This window comes from Camelus bactrianus, chromosome 33, assembly GCF_048773025.1.
Source record: "Camelus bactrianus isolate YW-2024 breed Bactrian camel chromosome 33, ASM4877302v1, whole genome shotgun sequence".
NCBI classification, from domain to species: Eukaryota; Metazoa; Chordata; class Mammalia; order Artiodactyla; family Camelidae; genus Camelus; species Camelus bactrianus.
This window is the reverse complement of record NC_133571.1, coordinates 18,087,660-18,105,729: the sequence shown is the minus strand read 5'-3', so window position 1 is coordinate 18,105,729 and position 18,070 is coordinate 18,087,660. Positions and strand designations below refer to the sequence as shown.

Genomic DNA, 18,070 nt, shown 5'->3' with positions numbered 1-18,070 from the left:
TGTTCACATTTCGAGTGGTGGCCTTGTGCATCCAAACTCCCTCCCCTCTGGCACCCTCTGAACACTTGGACATTCCTCTTTATTGTTCACATTCCAACCCAGCACGGTCACATGCACACACGGAGATAAAAAACCTCCCGGCCACAGCCCCAGGAGCCCGGTGGGGGCGGGGCCAGCAGGAGCAGGGGCGGGACCGCGGAAGACTCCTCCTACCGAGCCTCCCCGGCGCTCGGCGTTTGCTTAAACAAGCAGAGAGCTGGAGAGGCGGCTCTCCGGGTGCGCTGGGGACAGAGGAGGGCAGATTACAGGCAGGCATGGGGTTGGGGTGTGAAATAGGGACTTCCCTTCCGATCACAGCAAGGGGTATCGGACACCATAAAACCCCTCCTCCCCCTCCCTCCTCGCCCCAGATCCGAAATTCTGGGGCTAGAGTGGGGAGAGAACAGCACAGAGACGCAGGACGCCCCCTTTAGCTGCGCACAGAATGGAGACTTTTTTTTTAAGTGTGTCCTTGGGCAATGCTTAGGGCGCCCTCCGCAGTGCGCGAAGGGAAGCGCACCGAGGCTGCGGAGGCAGAGCTGCATGCTGGGTGCGGGGAGAGGTGGGCGAGAAGCTAAAGAAGGAAGATTCGGGAGCGCGGGGTTGGGGTTATGGTGGGGAGGAAGGGCGAATGGGGACCACACTAGACTGGAGAACTAACTAAAAAGAGGACAGACTTAGCGACTCCTCCACGGAGCCTGCTTGGGAGAGGGGGTCTCTGGGGACGCAGAGAAGGCTCCTGAAGCTGGCAGGTTGGTGTGAAGGAGAGGGTCACAAACACGGCAGGGAAGTCTCGTCACTGCGAAGGGGACGCGGCATCCATCTCTCTTCGGGAACTGAGGAGAGAGAAGATCTGCTCTCCCCTCGTACTTTCTCTCCCCCATCCTTCCTGAACCAGGACACCAGGGCGGGGAACAGCAGAGCCCCGGTCACCCGGAACCGCCCACCCGGAGTCACTGAGCTGACATGAGCCCATGGCCAGTACACGTGTGAGCCGCAGGGTGCTTATGGCCCCGGCTGGGCTTGTGCCGCCAAGTGGGGGTGACTGAGAGTCTGTGTTGGTCCAGGTGTGTCCCCGTCACAGCCTCAGGTGTCTCTAAGTGTTAAAAGACCCGCAGGCGCAGGTGCACTTTCCCTGGCTGGGAGGGGCTGAGGGCGGGCGGAGGTAAGAGTTGGGGATTTGGTCCTTTCCTCCCACTCAGGGGTCCCACCCCGCTGCTTCGGAGTCGTAGTCATTACCTTCGAAAATGCTCAGTTCTTCGGTCCAGGGCGAGGCAGAAGGGAGGGTGGAGAAAGAAACAGGTGAGCTCTGGAACCCGATGCACCCCTTTGCCTCCTCCCACCCACCCACCGCGCGTCTCAGATTTCGAGGCCCCCATCCTTGGCTCCCTCCACACCCCACTCCACACCCTCTCCACCCCAGCCGCCTTTAGTCTTCTTTGCTCCTTCGGAGGCGGAGGGGGGCCGCTCTCAGGGGTCCGGGGTCGGGAGCCTGCGGCCCGCCTCACCTGGCCTAGTCTCCGCTGGGGCCGCCGCCCGCGCCTCCCCGGGCGCCCCCAGCTCCGCCCGGTCCCCCGGGGCCCGGACCCTTCCGGCCGCGCTCTCCGCTCTTTATCTTCTTCCGCGCCATGTGGCCCCGGAAACTCGCCTGGATTTTGGCAGCGGCCGCGTTGGCACCGGGATCGTCCAGCGGGATGTCTAGAATGTCGTCGTCAGGCTTGGAGCAGGCGCTCTCCTGGAGGCGGGGCAGGGGGGAACTTGTAGGGTGAGTGGGCCGAGACCCCGCAAGGGTGGGGTGGGAGGAGAGCGTGGGGGTACTGAGACGAGGGAGCCGCCCACCGGTGTGCGTGTCCCTCCTGGGCAGCGGCAGGCAAAAAGGAAAGTTCAGGGTCAGATGGACACAGTTGTGTTCCCAACTCAGGAAAGAGAAGGGCGCGGTAGGTGGAATTCAGGACAGCCAGGTGGCCCTCCGTGAGCCAAGGCCCATCACCTGCAGCCTCCCCCCAGTTAGGAGAGTGGCCCAGCTGACTGGAGGGTGGGTTTGGAGGAGCAAAGTAAACCACAGCAGGGACCCCTTGAGGTGGCTGCCTTTCCCCCTGTCCTCAGAGGGTGCCTCCAGCTCAGAAGGGTCCCTTCTGTGTCCAGGATTCCCTGGGAGAAGGTTTAGAAGAATGAGCAGGACAGTCCCTTTGCTGAGTAAAATCCCACCAGAGCTCCAAGCTGGAGTTAGGGTGAAGATGGGGCTACCGCTCAGTGAGGCGGCCTCCCTCCACCCAGGGCTAGAGGCGGGAGGCTGTTTTCCCATTGTCTCTCCATTCCGTACCACTCCTCAAGAGGTACTCAAATGCGAGGAGATGGCCTGGAAGAAGCTACAGAGAAAAGGCTTCATTCCAAAAAAGGACAGAAGAAAGATAAGCAGGAGCAAGAAGCCCTGGCAGCGATGTCCTCATGAGGGAGAAGAGAATTGTGACAATAGCTGCCATTCAAGCACTGCCCTTGTTCTGGGCGCAGCAACACAGTGTTTTTTTTTACAGATGTTATTTTATTTAGTCCTGGCAACAAAGCTATGACGTACCTTTTATTGTTGTCCCAGTTTACTAATAAAACTGATGATTAGAGTGTTAAAAACCTACCCGAGGTCACACAGATAGTTATCAGTGGACCAAAGATTCAAACTCTTGTATGTCAGAGTCCAGAGTATATTTTTAACTCTTACTCTGCAGAATAAGCAAAGGCAGTCACAAAAGTGAACCAATCTCTACCACTTGGTAACTGAGTGGACTTGGGCAAGTTTTCTAATCTTTTCTTATCTCAGTTCCTTCATCTGAAATTGGATAATAATTTCTACCTCTGGGTTATGGGGAAGCACAGTGATACACAGAAAGGTTCTGGCATAATCTAGTTGCTCAATTAATGGTAGCTATTATGCTTCCTTTCAGTAATAGTAAGTTGATGCGGAACAGTGGTTTTTGTTGGCTAAAGAGGTCATATAAAACAATTTCACAGAGATCAACCTAATAATAATGAGACCCAGCCCCATGCCCCAGGTTTCTGTTTCTCTGGCAGCCTGCCCTAGCTGAGAACAAAAGGAGTGAGGGAAACTGACGCTACTGATTTCAGAGACAAGATTGTGGAAAGGAAAGGGCCTCAGCCCCCAGCCCCTTTGCTGCTTAATATCACTCACAGCGATGATGTGCGGTGGGGAGTGGATGGTTACTGTAGAATTACGCGGGTATTTCTCCTTTGAACTGACCTCTAGCTCCTAGGAAACTGCCTTTTTTTTTTTTTTTTTTTTTTTTTTTTTTTTTGCCTGAGGCTTTCTCCAGCATGGGCATGAAATGACCAAGGTCTTATGTAGTAATAGTAATTCTATTCTATTCCTTTCCCCTCCCTCCATCACTCGTCCAGTTCACAGAAGTGGGATGGGTGTGAGTGGAGGTTCAGTGATCACTGCCCCAGCCGGGTCCTGCTCTAGGAGGCACAGGTTATGTCTCAGATAGCCTGAGCCCTGGTTTCCTCTCATCATGCTTCCCAAAGCTGTCTTCATTTCTTGGGCTTCAAAGTTCTTCAGTTTGTGCTCAAGATGTCCACAGAGGATCTAAATCCAGTTAGAAGCAGTTATCAAGGGCCAATGTGGTTGCGGAGGGGCCCGATATACTCTTTTTGTCTTTCCAGGGTCTGGCGCTCTCTTCCTGATGTCTTATTCCCCACCTATAAATGGAGACAACTCTTTTGGGATTCTTGATTCTCAGAGCTCAAGCCTTTCTTGGGATATTCTCAGGAAACAGTGAAGCATCTCCTCAAAAGAGGACAATGATCAAAAAAAAAAAAAAATTCCTGACCCTGTCTCCTAGGCCTGCAGCTGTGGAGGTTGAGCGGAGGAAGGGGTATCTTCCTCCAACCATGCTAAGACCCACCTGCTGTCACCAACACACCCCAGCTGCCTCCAGACTGGAACGACAGGCAGAGCCACCCCCGACACCCTGCTCCTCCCTGAACCAGCTCCCTCTTCCTCCAGCTGAATTCTCAGGGCAGAGCTGCTAGGTGGCCTGTCCACAGGCAGAAATGGAGAGACAGTAAAAGGAATCCAGGAAGGGTCATAGTGCCCAGACTGGTGCCTTCCAAAGCCAAGATCTGATGGTGGGTGCCTGGGGGTGGGGTGGACAGAGCAGTGGGCAAAACACCAGCCATGCCTTCTGGTCCCAAATGGGCACATCACTCCACCCCTGCAGGTCTCAATATCTTCAGCCACAGCTAGAACTTAGCCTCAGTGAATGAAGTCTCCTTTAGCTTCCAAATCCTAAAAGCTTTAAGAATGATCCCTGCCTACTGCTTGTTAAATGCTGGGCCCTGTGCTAAGCGCTTTGCACACATTGCTTCATTTAATCCCCATTTTAGCGTTTGAGAAACATCCTCAGAGACATTTTGTAACTTACCCAAGGTCACAGAGCTGACAAATAGTGGTGGGATTCAGAAGCCTGTGCTATTAACCACTGCCTCGGGGCAGGTAATTAGTTCTGAGTTCAGCTGGACCAAGTCAATGAGACTAAGCAAAAGAAAGGAGTAGGATCCAAAAAAATATTTCTTTGCCTTTTTGTATTAAGTGAATTCAGGAAAGTCAGATATATGTGACTATGTCAATTGGCAACTGGTGCATCTGAATCAACAGCTCTTGCTCTTAAAAAAAAAACAACAGATCTGTTTTCTTCTTCTTATTTCTGTTTGAGCCTCCTTACCAAGGAGAAAGAAGGAAATAAGGCAGGACTAGATGCTGCCCAAACACCAAGTCAGACGGTCAGCAAGGAGAGCCCCAGAATGGAAGGTGAGGAGGGACCTGTCCCCAGCCCTGCAGATGCACTCTGTTCTCTGTGCACATCCCAGCTTGCTCCCAGCACTGACCCCAGCCCTCCGCAGAATGGGGATAGATAGGAAAATGTTCAGTCCCAGCCCTGCCCAACCCTCTGCCCCTGTTACTTCTTCTTGCTCCACCCGCACAGGCTGACAATGATGCTGTTTCTCGCTCAGCCCTTGAGTCCTGCAGACCTAGGACAGGACCTGAAAAGGGAAGGCTCCTGTGTACAGAACGCGCTGGAGGAGGTCACCCAGGGCCCTGGGCCACAGGGATAATTGTGTATTTGCCTCTTTTGTACTGTTTGGGTGGGTAGCTTCTCCCTTTTTTAGGGGCCCCTGATTCTAACCATGCCTCCCAGTCCCTCAGTATGGTCTCCTGGGCACTCAAGAGCATGGTCCAGGGCAGACCAGAGCCTACGGGCGGGGACCGGACATCCTACCTTAGTTAGTACTGCAGGTACCAGCGGAGACAAGTTATATTCATTCCCTGGCTTCTCAGATTCTTTTCTCTCTCTTGTCTTCCCACTGATCATGCTTCCTGCCTTCCCTTCCCCATCATTCTTACCATTAGCAATATTGCCTCTCCCTACACTCATATCCAGAACCCGCCATCTATTTATTTTCTCCACTTTATAAAACACTGCTGGACGGGGAGGAGCCCCAGAACCTCCATCAAGAGCCCATTCCTCCTTTCATAACCAAAAACTGCTTCCTGGAGAATAACAAATGGAAGGAAAAAATTGGAAGAAAATTAATTATCAGGGCTTTTTCCTGGGGGTGGGATTGTAGATGACTGACATGTTTCTTTTTTATAGTTTTCTTTAGTTTTAAAATTTTTCTGTTATGAGCATATTACCTTTATAATGAGGAAATATGGTAAATATAGGAGAGGTTAAAGTACAACTATTGGAATCAGACAAGGCTAATATCCCATCTCCACATTTAGAAGCTGTGCCTCTTTGGGCAAAACATTTAATCTTTCTAAACCTCAGTTTGCACATCTGTAAAATGGGGAAAATATCTACCTTGCAGGGTTGTTGTGATGACTAAATATAAGGTGTTAGGTACACAGTAAGCATTCACAAATTGACAACTATAATTTGTATTAATAAGAGTTAACATAATAACGACCACAAGGACTTGTCCCTAAGTCCTCGGTACCCAGATATAGGGAAGTCTCATTTCTTCTAAAGTGGCCTATGCTTTCCTTCCAAACCTCACTTTGTTTTCCTTTTGTAAGCCACAGGGTGGGGGGTGGGGAGCAGGCAAATCATAACCTGTTGTGTCATTAGCTGGGTTGACCCAACGTCTGAGAAAACAAGGACTTTGGAGTAGGACTTTCTCCATATGTAGGGTCTAAAAATAAACAAATAAAAATAACAAATATATTTCATATATGTATGATGACTGCACTCCTCTAGTGCGCCAGGAGCCTGGTCCTGTGCCAGGGGCTTTCATACCCGAGTACCTTAACAGCGAGCAACCTGCTTTGGCGTTAGGTCGTGTGGGCGCTGGCACACTGCAGACACTTACTTCCCTCGCCAGCAGGGCTCTCTCGCGGTCAATTCACTCAGCCTCCTCCAAGGATAGAAGGCGTTGGAGGTCGGACCAATCTCCCCCCAGAACCAAACGGACTAGGCTCTTTGCTGCCCATTAGCACGACTAGCTAACCAGTATGAACTGACTATCCCATCCTGCGCTGTACAGGGCGCGAGGGTCACGAGGGTCATCCCGTCCGCCCACCGCCGGCGGCAGCAGTGGGATGGGGAATGGGGTGGGGGCCGAAAGCCAGGAGAAAGGAGTCGGGATAGCTTCGCAAGACGGTTTCCAGCGTCTCTCTGGGGGAAGTTCCTCTTCTTGTCTAACCTGCAGCTTCCCGGTTGCAAAGCCCTGCGGCGCTCCTAGTCCAACACAGACTGCCTGGCTGATGGGCGCCAAGACGCCCCCGCGAGTTGGGGAGCATTTTCCCTAGGGCTTCCAAGTCAGGCGGGTGCCTTCCACCACCCACCACCCACCACCCACGTCTCAGCAGGCACTCTTCTTGCTCCGAGGTCTTCTGCACCCACTTCCAGCCCTCAATCTCCCTCCAGAGGGTTCTCAGGAGCCCCTTCCCCCAGATCAAGCTAAGTGTCCGTCCCCCAGGCCTTCTAACTTACGGTGCAGCAGTCCATGCTGGTGTTGAAGGTCCTTGGCTGGGGCAGGGGCTGGCGCAGGGCGGGAGTGGGGTCTGTGTGGTGCCAGGTGGGGACTCTGGGGCGGTGGGGAGCCCGCGGACCCGCGCTGAACCAGCCGCTCTGCTCTCGGGTCCTCTCTCCCGCGCTCCGCTCTGCTCGCGAAAGTAACCTGAGCCCTGCGGTCGACAAGCCAATCAGGAGAAGCCTTCGGCAAGATGGGCGGGGGAAATGGAGGGAGGACCACGCCCCCCCTAGGCTCCCTCCGCCTCGCTCCCCCTCTTGCCCCAACCCCTCCGCCTACACACTTCCATCCTTTCCTCCTACACACCCCATCCTCCCAAACTCACCCCTCTTGCTTGCTGAGGCGGCAGACTGCCAGGCAGATGTATGCCGGCTCAGGCAGAAGGAGGACCCCGACATCCCGGGCACAAACACACTCCCATCTGGGCACAACATTCCTCCCACCTACACAGAAAACCACGCGCACTTCACCCACCTCCCCATACTTCCGCAGCCCAGCTAGAGTCCCAAAGATGGCTTCCTCTACCTTCCCTCCCACTCAGTCCTCGAAGAAATGCCCCCTAAAATGTGCGGGTAAAAAGGCCCGCCACCACTCTGCTATGGAATGCACAACCCGGTGGGGGCACAGAAGCTCATGCAAGGCCCCACATGCCCATATACGATACTCCCCAGACTCACTAAAACGTGCGCTTCTTCCACATGCAGACACTACAGACACAGCCTGCAAAAATAACTACACAGACCTCGTACACACACCGTGCAGATATATGCAGACTCCCTGTTTTGTGGACACACATGCAAACACTCTACCCAAGATGTCTGCATAGACATACCAGTTTATCTACCTATCCATCTATCTATATGCTCTGCACTAAAGAGGCAAAATCATACATGCACAACACCCATTTTGTATGTATTTATATAGAGATACTGACGGGAAAAGCGCCCTTCCCTACCATTCCCCGTACCAAATTCTCCCTAACCTCTTGATCCACCGCTTCTGAATAAGACAAGAACTGGCCACTCTCACCCTTGCCCCTGGGAAAAAGAAAAAACCTAAACTCCAGTGTAGGGAAATACTAGAAGTCATCATCAGTTCTTTGGGTGCATGATGGAGGAAGGATGCGGGCTTTGTGAGAGGTTTGGAAAGGGGAGATAAGGGAGGAGCATCGTGGAGGAGCAGCCTGCCACTTTTGTGGTCTCCAATGTCCCGCAACCTGTCAGGGTACTAGAGTTGGCGGTGCGGCGTGCTGTGTGAATAGGGTGAGCCATCTCTGAGAAAACTAGAAAGTCTTTCTCAGCTGAGGTCCCAGAGGAGGGAAAGAAGAAAAGATGGTTGCTGCTCAGGTCTGCTGACTGCAGAAGAGGGAGGAGGGGGAAAATGCCCCATGGCTCTGGTTGGGATGGGAGATCCTGAAACAGCACTGCTGTGAGCCCGCAGCCACTGGCCAGTCCCCACGGCTGTCACACACTTCCTTCCTACCTGAACATTTAGGCCATGGGCTTTGCTTGCCAAAAGGAAAATGAGTGGGAGGGAAATTCCGGTGGTCACTTAGGCTGGGGACACGGTTAGCCAGCTGGAGCCCCCAAGCTAAGCTGGATGCTGGCTGGGATTCCAGGGCTTGGGGTGCAGGGGTGTCTCTCCCAGCATGTTTGGGACCCACCCACCCTTGTAACTGAAAATCTGTTCCCCAATCTGTCTCTGGCACATCCTCCATCCCCCCACCTCCACCAAATGGCAGAATGTCCTGGGAACTCAGGCCCTTGCCTAAATGATGGGCACATCTAGGGCCTTGGTTTGTGCTGCTTCCCGTTGGATTTCAACTCCAGAATCCAAAGGAGATAGGGAAGGAGGACACTGGGGGCAGACTGGATATCAGGCCTGGACTCTCTGCTTGTCTCTTCCCAAATTAGAGCTGAGGAATTCGGGATTTAGTGAGTTTGCAGTAAAGTCTCCCAAGTTGCTAGGCAACATCCCTCTGCAGGCTGCACTGCCTCTGGGCCCTTCCTCCTGCTGGTCAGAGCTGAACACGGGGTATCTTTATAATGCGCCCCCCTCCAAACCCTCATACCAGCAGCACAGCCCTTTTCTCTTCCTAAAAGACACCTTTGTGTGGGATGAGGGTGTCTCTGAACACCAGTGGGCCCAAGGGAGAACAGGTACTCAACTGTCGCTTCCATCCGCAAAACAAGCATTTCAGCAACAGCCCACTTGAGGCGCCCACGCAGAACTGGCCGCAGAGCTTGTCCTGGGGGATGGGCAGACGGAGGTGAGGAAAAGGTAGACAGACAGGAAGACAGCCACCCACAGACTCACATATCCAGAGGCAGGAGCAGCAACATGGATGGCCCCATTTAAATGACACCCACCCAGACACACACACTGCCCGCACATCCAGAGAGACACATACATGGGCACATTGCCACCCACTGGCATCTGAAGCCGTGCACAGAAGTGGACCCCCTTTGCCACCACACAGCGAGGGCAAGCACGCCCCCTGGTAAGGGTTCCTCTTCTGGACTAGGAGGCCAGAGTCTGTCAGCAGGACCTGCTGGGTGCAACTCTGAGCCTCTGATTCCCCAACAGAGGAGCGAGGAAAGGGGATGGGATGGTAGTCGTGTGGAATTCCGGGTCTGAGGAGCAGGCTGCCCCACTCTGTGAGACCAGATGACACTCCCCACAGAAGCTGCCCGGCCTAGGCCTGGTGCCAAGGTCAGCCTTTGGGGTATTACCTGTGACCCCGCTGGGCTTGGGCCCCGCAGTTATCCTCTGTGACTCTTCACATTTCAAAAGCTCTCCTCTGTCTTCGCCAGCTCCCAGCCCCCGCAGCTATTGAACGAGGAGGACTGCAGGCCTGGAAAGGAGGGGGACTCCAGAAGGGCCAGGTTAGAGAGGGCGCTGCGGCGGGATGGGCCCGTGGAGGGAGGTGCAGGGCACAGAGAGGATGGCAAGGCCGGCAGGGGAGGAGATGGTTCGGCAGAAGAGAGGATAAAGATGGATGAGTGGGAAGCTTCTGGGGTCCAATACAGATCCTTCTTGAGACAGATGGAGGGGGATTTAGAGAGAGCTTGTCCTCGTAAGCAGAGAGAAAAGCCAAGGCACATGGCGAGCTATTTGCCAATACTTGTGGCTTCCCTTGGAGTGGGCACTTTCCGAACATAACATCCCAGCTCGAGCCCACAGAGGGACTCCGTGATGAGTCGGAGGTGGGAAGCAGGAGACTGTGCCTTTGGTGGAGCTGATCTGGGGACTTCTTAGGTCAGGATTTTACCCATTTGAGTGGAGGGGGTGGGGGGCAGCAAATTCAGTTTTCTCTGCAAATATTTCAGCTTTTGCTGTTGGTAGTATTTTTAGCAACTTGGTTGGCAGAGGAGGAGCCCGGGTACATTTTTAAAGGGGCCTCTGCCAGACTGGAGGCCTCCTCCCACCCTCACCCCACACGTCATAAAGGAGAGAGGGGGAAAGCACGGAGCAACTGAATTTAAAGTCAGTTTTGCTGGGTGTTAGGCGGCCAGTAAGTCATCTTCACCGATAGTTGTTACTCATTATCATCACATCACTGTCATTAGCAGCTTGATCAGAAAGAGTAACTATTTCTTGAACTTCCGCCGTGTGCAGGGCGCTGCTCGGACACGATCCAGAAGGTTTAATAGGACGCGCTTGGTGAGCCGGGGGGTGGGACCAAGACTTCCGAGTGAGTTCTAGGGGCTGTGTGTCGTGTTAGCCACGTTGTACATGTGATTTCATTTAATTCTTAAAAAACCCTGTGAGTTGGACATTATGTTTCCTGTTTAAAAGATGAGGAAGCAAAGGCTTTTAGGGGCTGAAGAAGTCACCCAAGGTTACACTGTTATGAAATGGAGGAACTCTGATTCAAACTCAGAACAGAATAATATCATTATCCTGAATCTGAATAGTGGTTCTACAAAGTGCTTCCAAGTCTCTGATGGAATTTGGAGCTCCTGAGAACTGTGTGAGGAGGTGTGAGTATTTTTCATCCCTTTTTTCTCTGAGGAGAAAACGAGGCCTAGAGAGGTTAAGTGACTTGTGACTTGTGACTTGTGACTTGTTCGGTATCAGACCCGTAGTGAACTGCGAAACTAGGACCAAAACACAGGAGATGTAGCTTTGAATTCTGTGTGTTTTCACCTCTACCACTCCTAGCACTCGCACTGGGCTGGAAGGAGCGGGGTACAGTGGTTAGCAAATCAGTCTCTTCTCCCTTGGATCTTAGTATCTTGCAAATAAAAGTATATGTGCATCAAAACAAAGAGACACACAGGCGCAGGAAACAAACTTACAGTTACCAGGGTTGAAAGGGGGGCGAGAGGTGTAATTTGGGAATTTGGAACTTGCAGATACAAACTACTACATACAGAATAGATAAACAACAAGGTTCTACCGTAGAGCACGAGGAACTGTATTCAATACCTTGTAATGGCCTGTCATGAAAAAGAATATGAAAAAGAATATACATATATAACTGAATCACTATGCTGAACACCAGAAACTAACACAACACTGTAAATCAACTATACTGCAATAGAAAATTTTAAAAATTAAAAAAATTAAAAACACCAGAAAAGTGTATATGTATGTGTGTATATATGTATCTATGTGCACACATGTCTTATGTATATATGGACTTAGATGTATGTATATATCTACCTATACATATACTAGATACATTTATATCTCCCAAAGCAGTAAGTGATAGATGCCAAATGAATGATGCAGACGGCTAAGTGTAATAAGAATTGAGATGTGGGAGAAATAATTGAGAATTTGGATGATCCAGGAAGGCTTCCTGGATGAGGACGGTGTGGAGGGGGCTGGGAATGGGCAGAAGGACATTGCAGCCAGTGGCGCATGTTGTGAGCCAGGCCCTGCATTTAGTATCCCTGCTGGCTTACGCTATCCCAGTCCAGAACCACCCTGAGGACAACAGTCCCCATCTCCTTCCTCTCACACGGGTCTTTGTGTCTAAGGCTCAGTGCCCTGATGTGACACACTGGAGCACTCCCGGACCTCCAGGTCACACCAGATGTGTATTCGTGCCTGCTCAGGGGCCCTGCTGTTCCTAGGAGCTCTGACACACACCTGCCCCGTGCACCTGCTGATGGGCCAGGTGTCTGCTTCCTCCACCTCCACACCCTTTCACTCTGGGTCTCAGTGTGGCTCAGTCCTGGATGTGGTTTGCTCCTGTTCCTACGTTGCCCAGAACGTTTACTGGTTCTGTATGTCCACTTCCCTTTCCTCAGTTTGCTTCCCCACCTTTCCTGATGAGTAAAAGCTAGTGATGGCCTCGCAGCCCACCTGTAAACCCTGGACCAATGCAATCATCTTATTATATAACCATTCTGATAATATTTTAAACTCTGACACAAACCTAATAAATCACCTTGATTTTGGTCCAGACAAATGCCTGTTTTAACTGGTTTTTATAGAAAGATTGACCTGAGGTATGATTTTTATTTTATTCCTTAGTCTGTTGAAAGACGCTTTCTCCTTTTGTGGTTCAGTAGGACAGTCAGATAAAAGAAATTCCTGGCTCTACTAGTGATGTGTGTCAAGTGATGTTCAGGTCATTCTCCCTGCGCGTCTTCCTTGGGGAAGAAGGGGGAAACTCTTATCCATGAGATGGAGACTCTCTTGAAATCATCCAGAATGAGCATGTCTTGGAGTGTGTGTGTGTGTGTGTGTGTGTGTGTGTGTGTGTGTGTGTGTGTGTGTCTGGTATTCTAGCCTCGTGCTTCTCCATGCAGACTCCCTCTGATCTGAGACCTCTGAGCAGCAATTTTGATCTGAATGCACTAGCCATGGCTGTCACTCATTTGACATCTAACGACTATTGCCTTGTGTTAATACTTTTTTCAGCCTTTTGTGTTTTTCTTCAGAAAAATTTAAAGACATGCAAAAGCAAATAGAACAGTATATAACGAATTCGACTCCACCCATCACCCACATTCAGTAATTCTCAGCTCATCCCCAAACTTATCTATACGCTTTATGATTCCCCCTTTGTCATTTTATTCAAGACGTATAGGGACCCTTAAATACTTATTTTTAAAGAGTATGTTCATTAGACTGGACGCTCCATAAAGAAAGAGGTTCCTGCTGTTTTCTTTTTTTCTTTTTTAACATTTTTTATTGATTTATATTCATTTTACAATGTTGTGTCAAATTCCAGTGTTCAGCACAATTTTTCAGTCATTCATGGACATATACACACTCATTGTCACATTTTTTTCTCTGTGGGCTACCATAACGTTTTGTGTATATTTCCCTGTGCTATACAGAATAATCTTGTTTATCTATTCTACAATTTTGAAATCCCAGTCTATCCCTTCCCACCCTCCGCCCCCCTGGCAACCACAAGTCTGTATTCTCTGTCTATGGTTCCTGCTGTTTTCTTGGCTACTCTAGTTCTGTCACAATGTCTGGGACATAGTGGACACTCAATAAATACGTTTTGAATGATTGAATAAATGAGGGAACAAATGAATAACACTGTCCTGAGGAAGCAAGGAGTAAAGAAAAGTGCACATTTCAGTGGTCGAGCATGAGCTAATCTTCAGGGGCCCTGATTCTGTTAGAGGCCCAGGTGTGTCCTCAGTGAGGACTTAGTAGGTGGGCCTTAAGCAGGGAGGCAGCTCCTCATGTCTCTGAGATTCAGTACCAGGGTGTCCATTCTGGAGAGCTGAGACACAGGGCCCCGTGCTCCATGGAAGACTTTGCTGAGGTGCCCCCTACCCCCCCTTCATGAGAGGGGCATGGGAGACAGAACATGACAGGGCCTGTGAGCCTGGGAAGGGAACTTGCCTACAACCAGTTTCTCTAGTTCAATGTTTCTATTTCTGTTTTATGGCTTCCTCCCTTTAGTTTGATCAAGGATTTCAACTTTGTCTCAGTTATGCCAAAGAACTGCGAAGGAAGAATTATATACTCAGTGTTAGACCCAAGAGACCAAGGTCAAAAGGCCAACTGGGTGGCAGCTTCCATTAATGAGGGACTTCAGGAAGAAGGGGCTCTCAGGGGATCAGAGTCGGACTTTGTGGTCTTGCTGCCCTGTTTTATTTGGAGGAATTCTCTTTCCATTGATAACCTTGGAGGGTTTTATTTTCATTTAAAAAAAAATGGGCAGTTTCTTTCACTGGGTGTTCTGATGTGGTTGATCCCAATCCCCTTGGATAAGCCTAGTATAAGTTTATATGTCAATGACTTCTGCCTACCAGGCCAAACCAATGGCCCTTTGGGTGAATGAAGACCAGCCTGCCACTGTCATTTACAAGGAATTAAGGGCCTATCACCTACCACTTCCGTTAAACCAAAACAGATCAGCCATCGGGCTGGAGATGGTGTTACAAATATCACCTTCCACCGAACTTTCATATGAGCTTCTGGGGTGACAGTTAGTGTTGGTATGGAAAGGTCTCTCCCCCAGGCTTCAAAAGGAAGGAGACATTGACAGAATTGTCCAAGCAGACTGTCATCCAATAGAGCCAAGATACAGGTGAGCAGCTATTAGAATTCAGCCACTGCAGGGCCTAGGTGGCAGGCCACCTGGAAGAGAAAGTTTTCTCAGGGGCGTCACCCAGCATGAAAGACATGTCACATACCCCTCAGAATGGATCATGACACAGGAATTTGGTCATTGGGTCAAATGTCTTTCCCTGTGAAAAAAACGAGAGTAGTTCTACGCAGATTAACCCTGGCTCTAACCTTGGGAAGGGATATTGTTTTAGTTTGACTTTTTTTTTTTTTTTCCTTTTGGGTCAAATTGAAGCACTAAAAAGTACAGGATTATTAACTACAAGCTTTTGTTATCCAGGCGTTTGGGTGGAGTGTTTGCGTTCAATGAGGTAAGAACTGATAGTCATTTGGGTCGATACACTTTGGTTATTTTCGCTTTGCCTGCCGTGGGATCGTGTGTCGGAGTGGGGTGAGCGTGGGGAGTGCTGGAACATGAGCTGGTTTTGGATTGGGTTGTTAGTGGAAATGTTCCTGCTGCTTAGAGAGAAGGCATGTTAGGTAAAACCACTTTGTCCCTTGGGCCCTGAAGCTTTAAGATATTTAAACGGTCTTTCTACAGATGTTCAGGGTTCACATAAACCTGGGAGACAGAGTCAAAGATCTGTATAGTGTTCACAATCTTATGTAGCAGGTGTTCCTCGGCAGTGAAAGAGTATAAAGCTTGGTTCTTAAAGAAGAGAGAGCACTTTCTGTTCTACTGGGAACACGATGGCAGAGCTAAGCTATGTTATGATTTGCTTAATGTATGTCAGATCGTAGCAACAGGAAAGTTCCACATTTGGGATACTATGTGATGAGGTGTGAATCTTAATGAAACCATCATGGCAGACACTACTGGTTACCTGGCCAATGTCCATTCAGTTCCCCCTACTTACTTCCTAACGGAACTGCAATTTTGCTGGGATCGTCATGGATCCTGACCTGACAACATGTCAAAATCAATCTAAGCCTGATTTTACTTTCTCAGCTTTTATGGCAGCTAGGGCTGCTCACAGAGCCCAGCTATGGCCAGTGAGATATAAGCAGATTTCTGTAGAGAAATCTGCTAGGAAAGCTCTTACTCTCCAGCCAGGAGGAGGCAAAGGCAGCTGGCACCACCAACCCCTCTTCTTTCCTCCTTGAATTCAGAGCTGAAGTCTAGAGCTGCATCAGCTCCCTTTTGACCTTGAAGCATCAAGTCAAATGCTAAAACCATGAGGAAATAACCTCCTATATATTTAAGCCATTATCATTCGGGCTTTCCATAAGATTTACACAAACTAATCCTTAACATGCTGTAATAATCCAAGGGATGTCCGAGGGCATCAGATCAGTGTACCGAGCATCCTGACAGGACGGGGACAGCCAGTGCCAGCTGTTTCCAGCGATTCTTTGATTACAGACCCTGAAAGGTCTAAGTTGGAACAGCTACTGTTTCAGACATGAGTTTATGTGATTGCGTGATTGCATGCAGCTTGGCTTCCTGATTAGTTGCCCTACATTGGCTCTGCACAGTTGAAGGAACCATTGTAGGATTCTGGGTGACCATTTATAGTTCCTGTAGTCACGCTCAAAGCCTTTGTCCCCTGGTCTCTTTCAGCATTTCTATCACATCAGCCTCTCCTGGTTGTCCCATGTCTGGTGTGTGGGCTTGCTATACTTAGAATTACTGATGAGTAAGGAAAATTCCTTTAAGACAGAGAAGAAAACCCAGAGACTGATGAGGACTGAATGGTTTGGGGCATTTTGTCTCTAGTCGGATGGCTGATCTATATTGGTTTTTAAAAAGTGGCAGGTGGTAGCCCTTTAATTCCTTATTGGTGGCAGTGACAGGCTGGTCTTTATCCATCTTTATCCATCCTACAGGCTTGGTTGGTTGGGGGAAGTCATTAACATATAAACTTATTCAGTTTGGGATCAACCATATCAGACCATCCCATGAAGAAACTTCCCACTTCTTTTACTAAAAATAAAACCCTCCAAGGTTAGCACTGGAAGGAGACAGAGCAGGCAGAGCGGATACTCATCCAGAATCCCTCGTTTGTACAGCATTTACAGCTCCTTCAGGATGTGGCTCCTCTCCCCACCACTCCTCTGGACAGTACTGTGGTCCACACGCAGTTGCCAGTCCAGTCGTGTTGGTAATCTGAAGGGTTAATCAGATATCCTTAGGACGAAGAGTCTCCACCAGTTCTTTGGGTCAAGTATGCTTGTCTCCTTTAAAATGGCCATTACTTTTAAGCCCTACATGGGAATGGCTTGTACCTGCAAGCAGAAATCTCTGGGACTCTGGGAGGACACTTGTTATTGGACATTATTATTGTTGTAAACCAGTATATATATACACATATATATACAAGGACTTCTGAATTTACCTTAAACTAAAGTAAAAATTTTGTTAAGTCTGAAAGGTCTCAAACCATTTTCCTGAGAGCACTTTCTGTGCCAAATATTTGTTACGAGCCATCTGCCTTATACTGGGGGCATCATATGTTGTATAGATCAAGACTCTTGGTTGTAAGGGGTAGAAACCTGACTTACAGCAAGGGCGGAGAAGGAGCTTCAGAAACGACCAGATCCAGGAATACAGAATCTTATCAAGACTCTCTTCTTCCTCTTTTGTCTCCTATGTCTGCTTCTTTCTCCATAATGCTGCCATCCTCACGATACTGGAACTCTGTCTGCAGGCACCATTGAACTTAAACCATTATAGCCTTGGGAACAGAGGGGAAATTTGTTCTTCAATCCCAACTTCTTTAATAATAATTTTTAAATTCCAGGAGTGGTCTCAACAAACCTGAGTTAGGTTGCATGCTCATCCCTGCCCCAATCCTTGTGGCTTGAAGGATGAAGTATTGTAACTGACCTGGCCCATGGCACAACCATGTGACCAGCTGGATTATACGATTGGCAGTGCCCTGCAGAACCACTTGGTTAGAGTCGGCAAGAGCAGTTCCACAGAAGAAAGGAGGTTGTTCCAGACCAGGCTGACTGAGTAATGTACATCCATCTCAATACGTTACATCATCTAATGCTCACAATGAAGCAAACACTAATATCCATGTTTTACTGGCAAGAAGAGTGTGGGGAAAGAGAGGTCAAGTAGCTTGAACGACATCACATGGCTGGGAGGCAGCAGTTTGGTCCTGTGGAGGCAGGATAACTATGACAATGAGAAAACACTGGGTAAGTTCTTCTATTCAAATTGCCGCGCAGGTGCTCCCTGGCGAAGGCCTGGAATCTTTCAGGTTCCGAGGAGGAATATATCCAAGGATATATTCAGAGCGGGGTTAGAAGAGTGACAAGGCGCTGAGCTAAAAAACATGACATGTGTGGAAAGGTTAAAGGAGACGGAATGACTCAGGTTGGAGAAGAGAAGGCCAAGAGGAAACTGAATCATTTTCATCGAGACAAAGAAGGGCTCTCCTGCTGGGGGTGGGGGTGGTGACCAGCTGTCCTCTCTGCCTCTGCT

At 49.6% G+C, this 18,070-nt stretch overlaps 1 protein-coding gene across 1 annotated transcript; it reads right to left on the bottom strand.

The window, feature by feature from the left end:
* Positions 1 to 58: 58 nt before the first annotated feature.
* NRGN (neurogranin) lies at positions 59 to 7,228 on the bottom strand. Its single transcript, XM_010961703.3, has 4 exons — positions 7,047 to 7,228; positions 1,548 to 1,774; positions 1,279 to 1,296; positions 59 to 875 (listed from the first exon to the last, which is right to left on the bottom strand). Exons 1-2 carry the CDS (start codon positions 7,059 to 7,061, stop codon positions 1,553 to 1,555), a joined length of 237 nt encoding a protein of 78 aa, XP_010960005.3. The 5' UTR covers positions 7,062 to 7,228; the 3' UTR covers positions 59 to 875; positions 1,279 to 1,296; positions 1,548 to 1,552.
* Between the last annotated feature and the right edge of the window lie 10,842 nt (positions 7,229 to 18,070).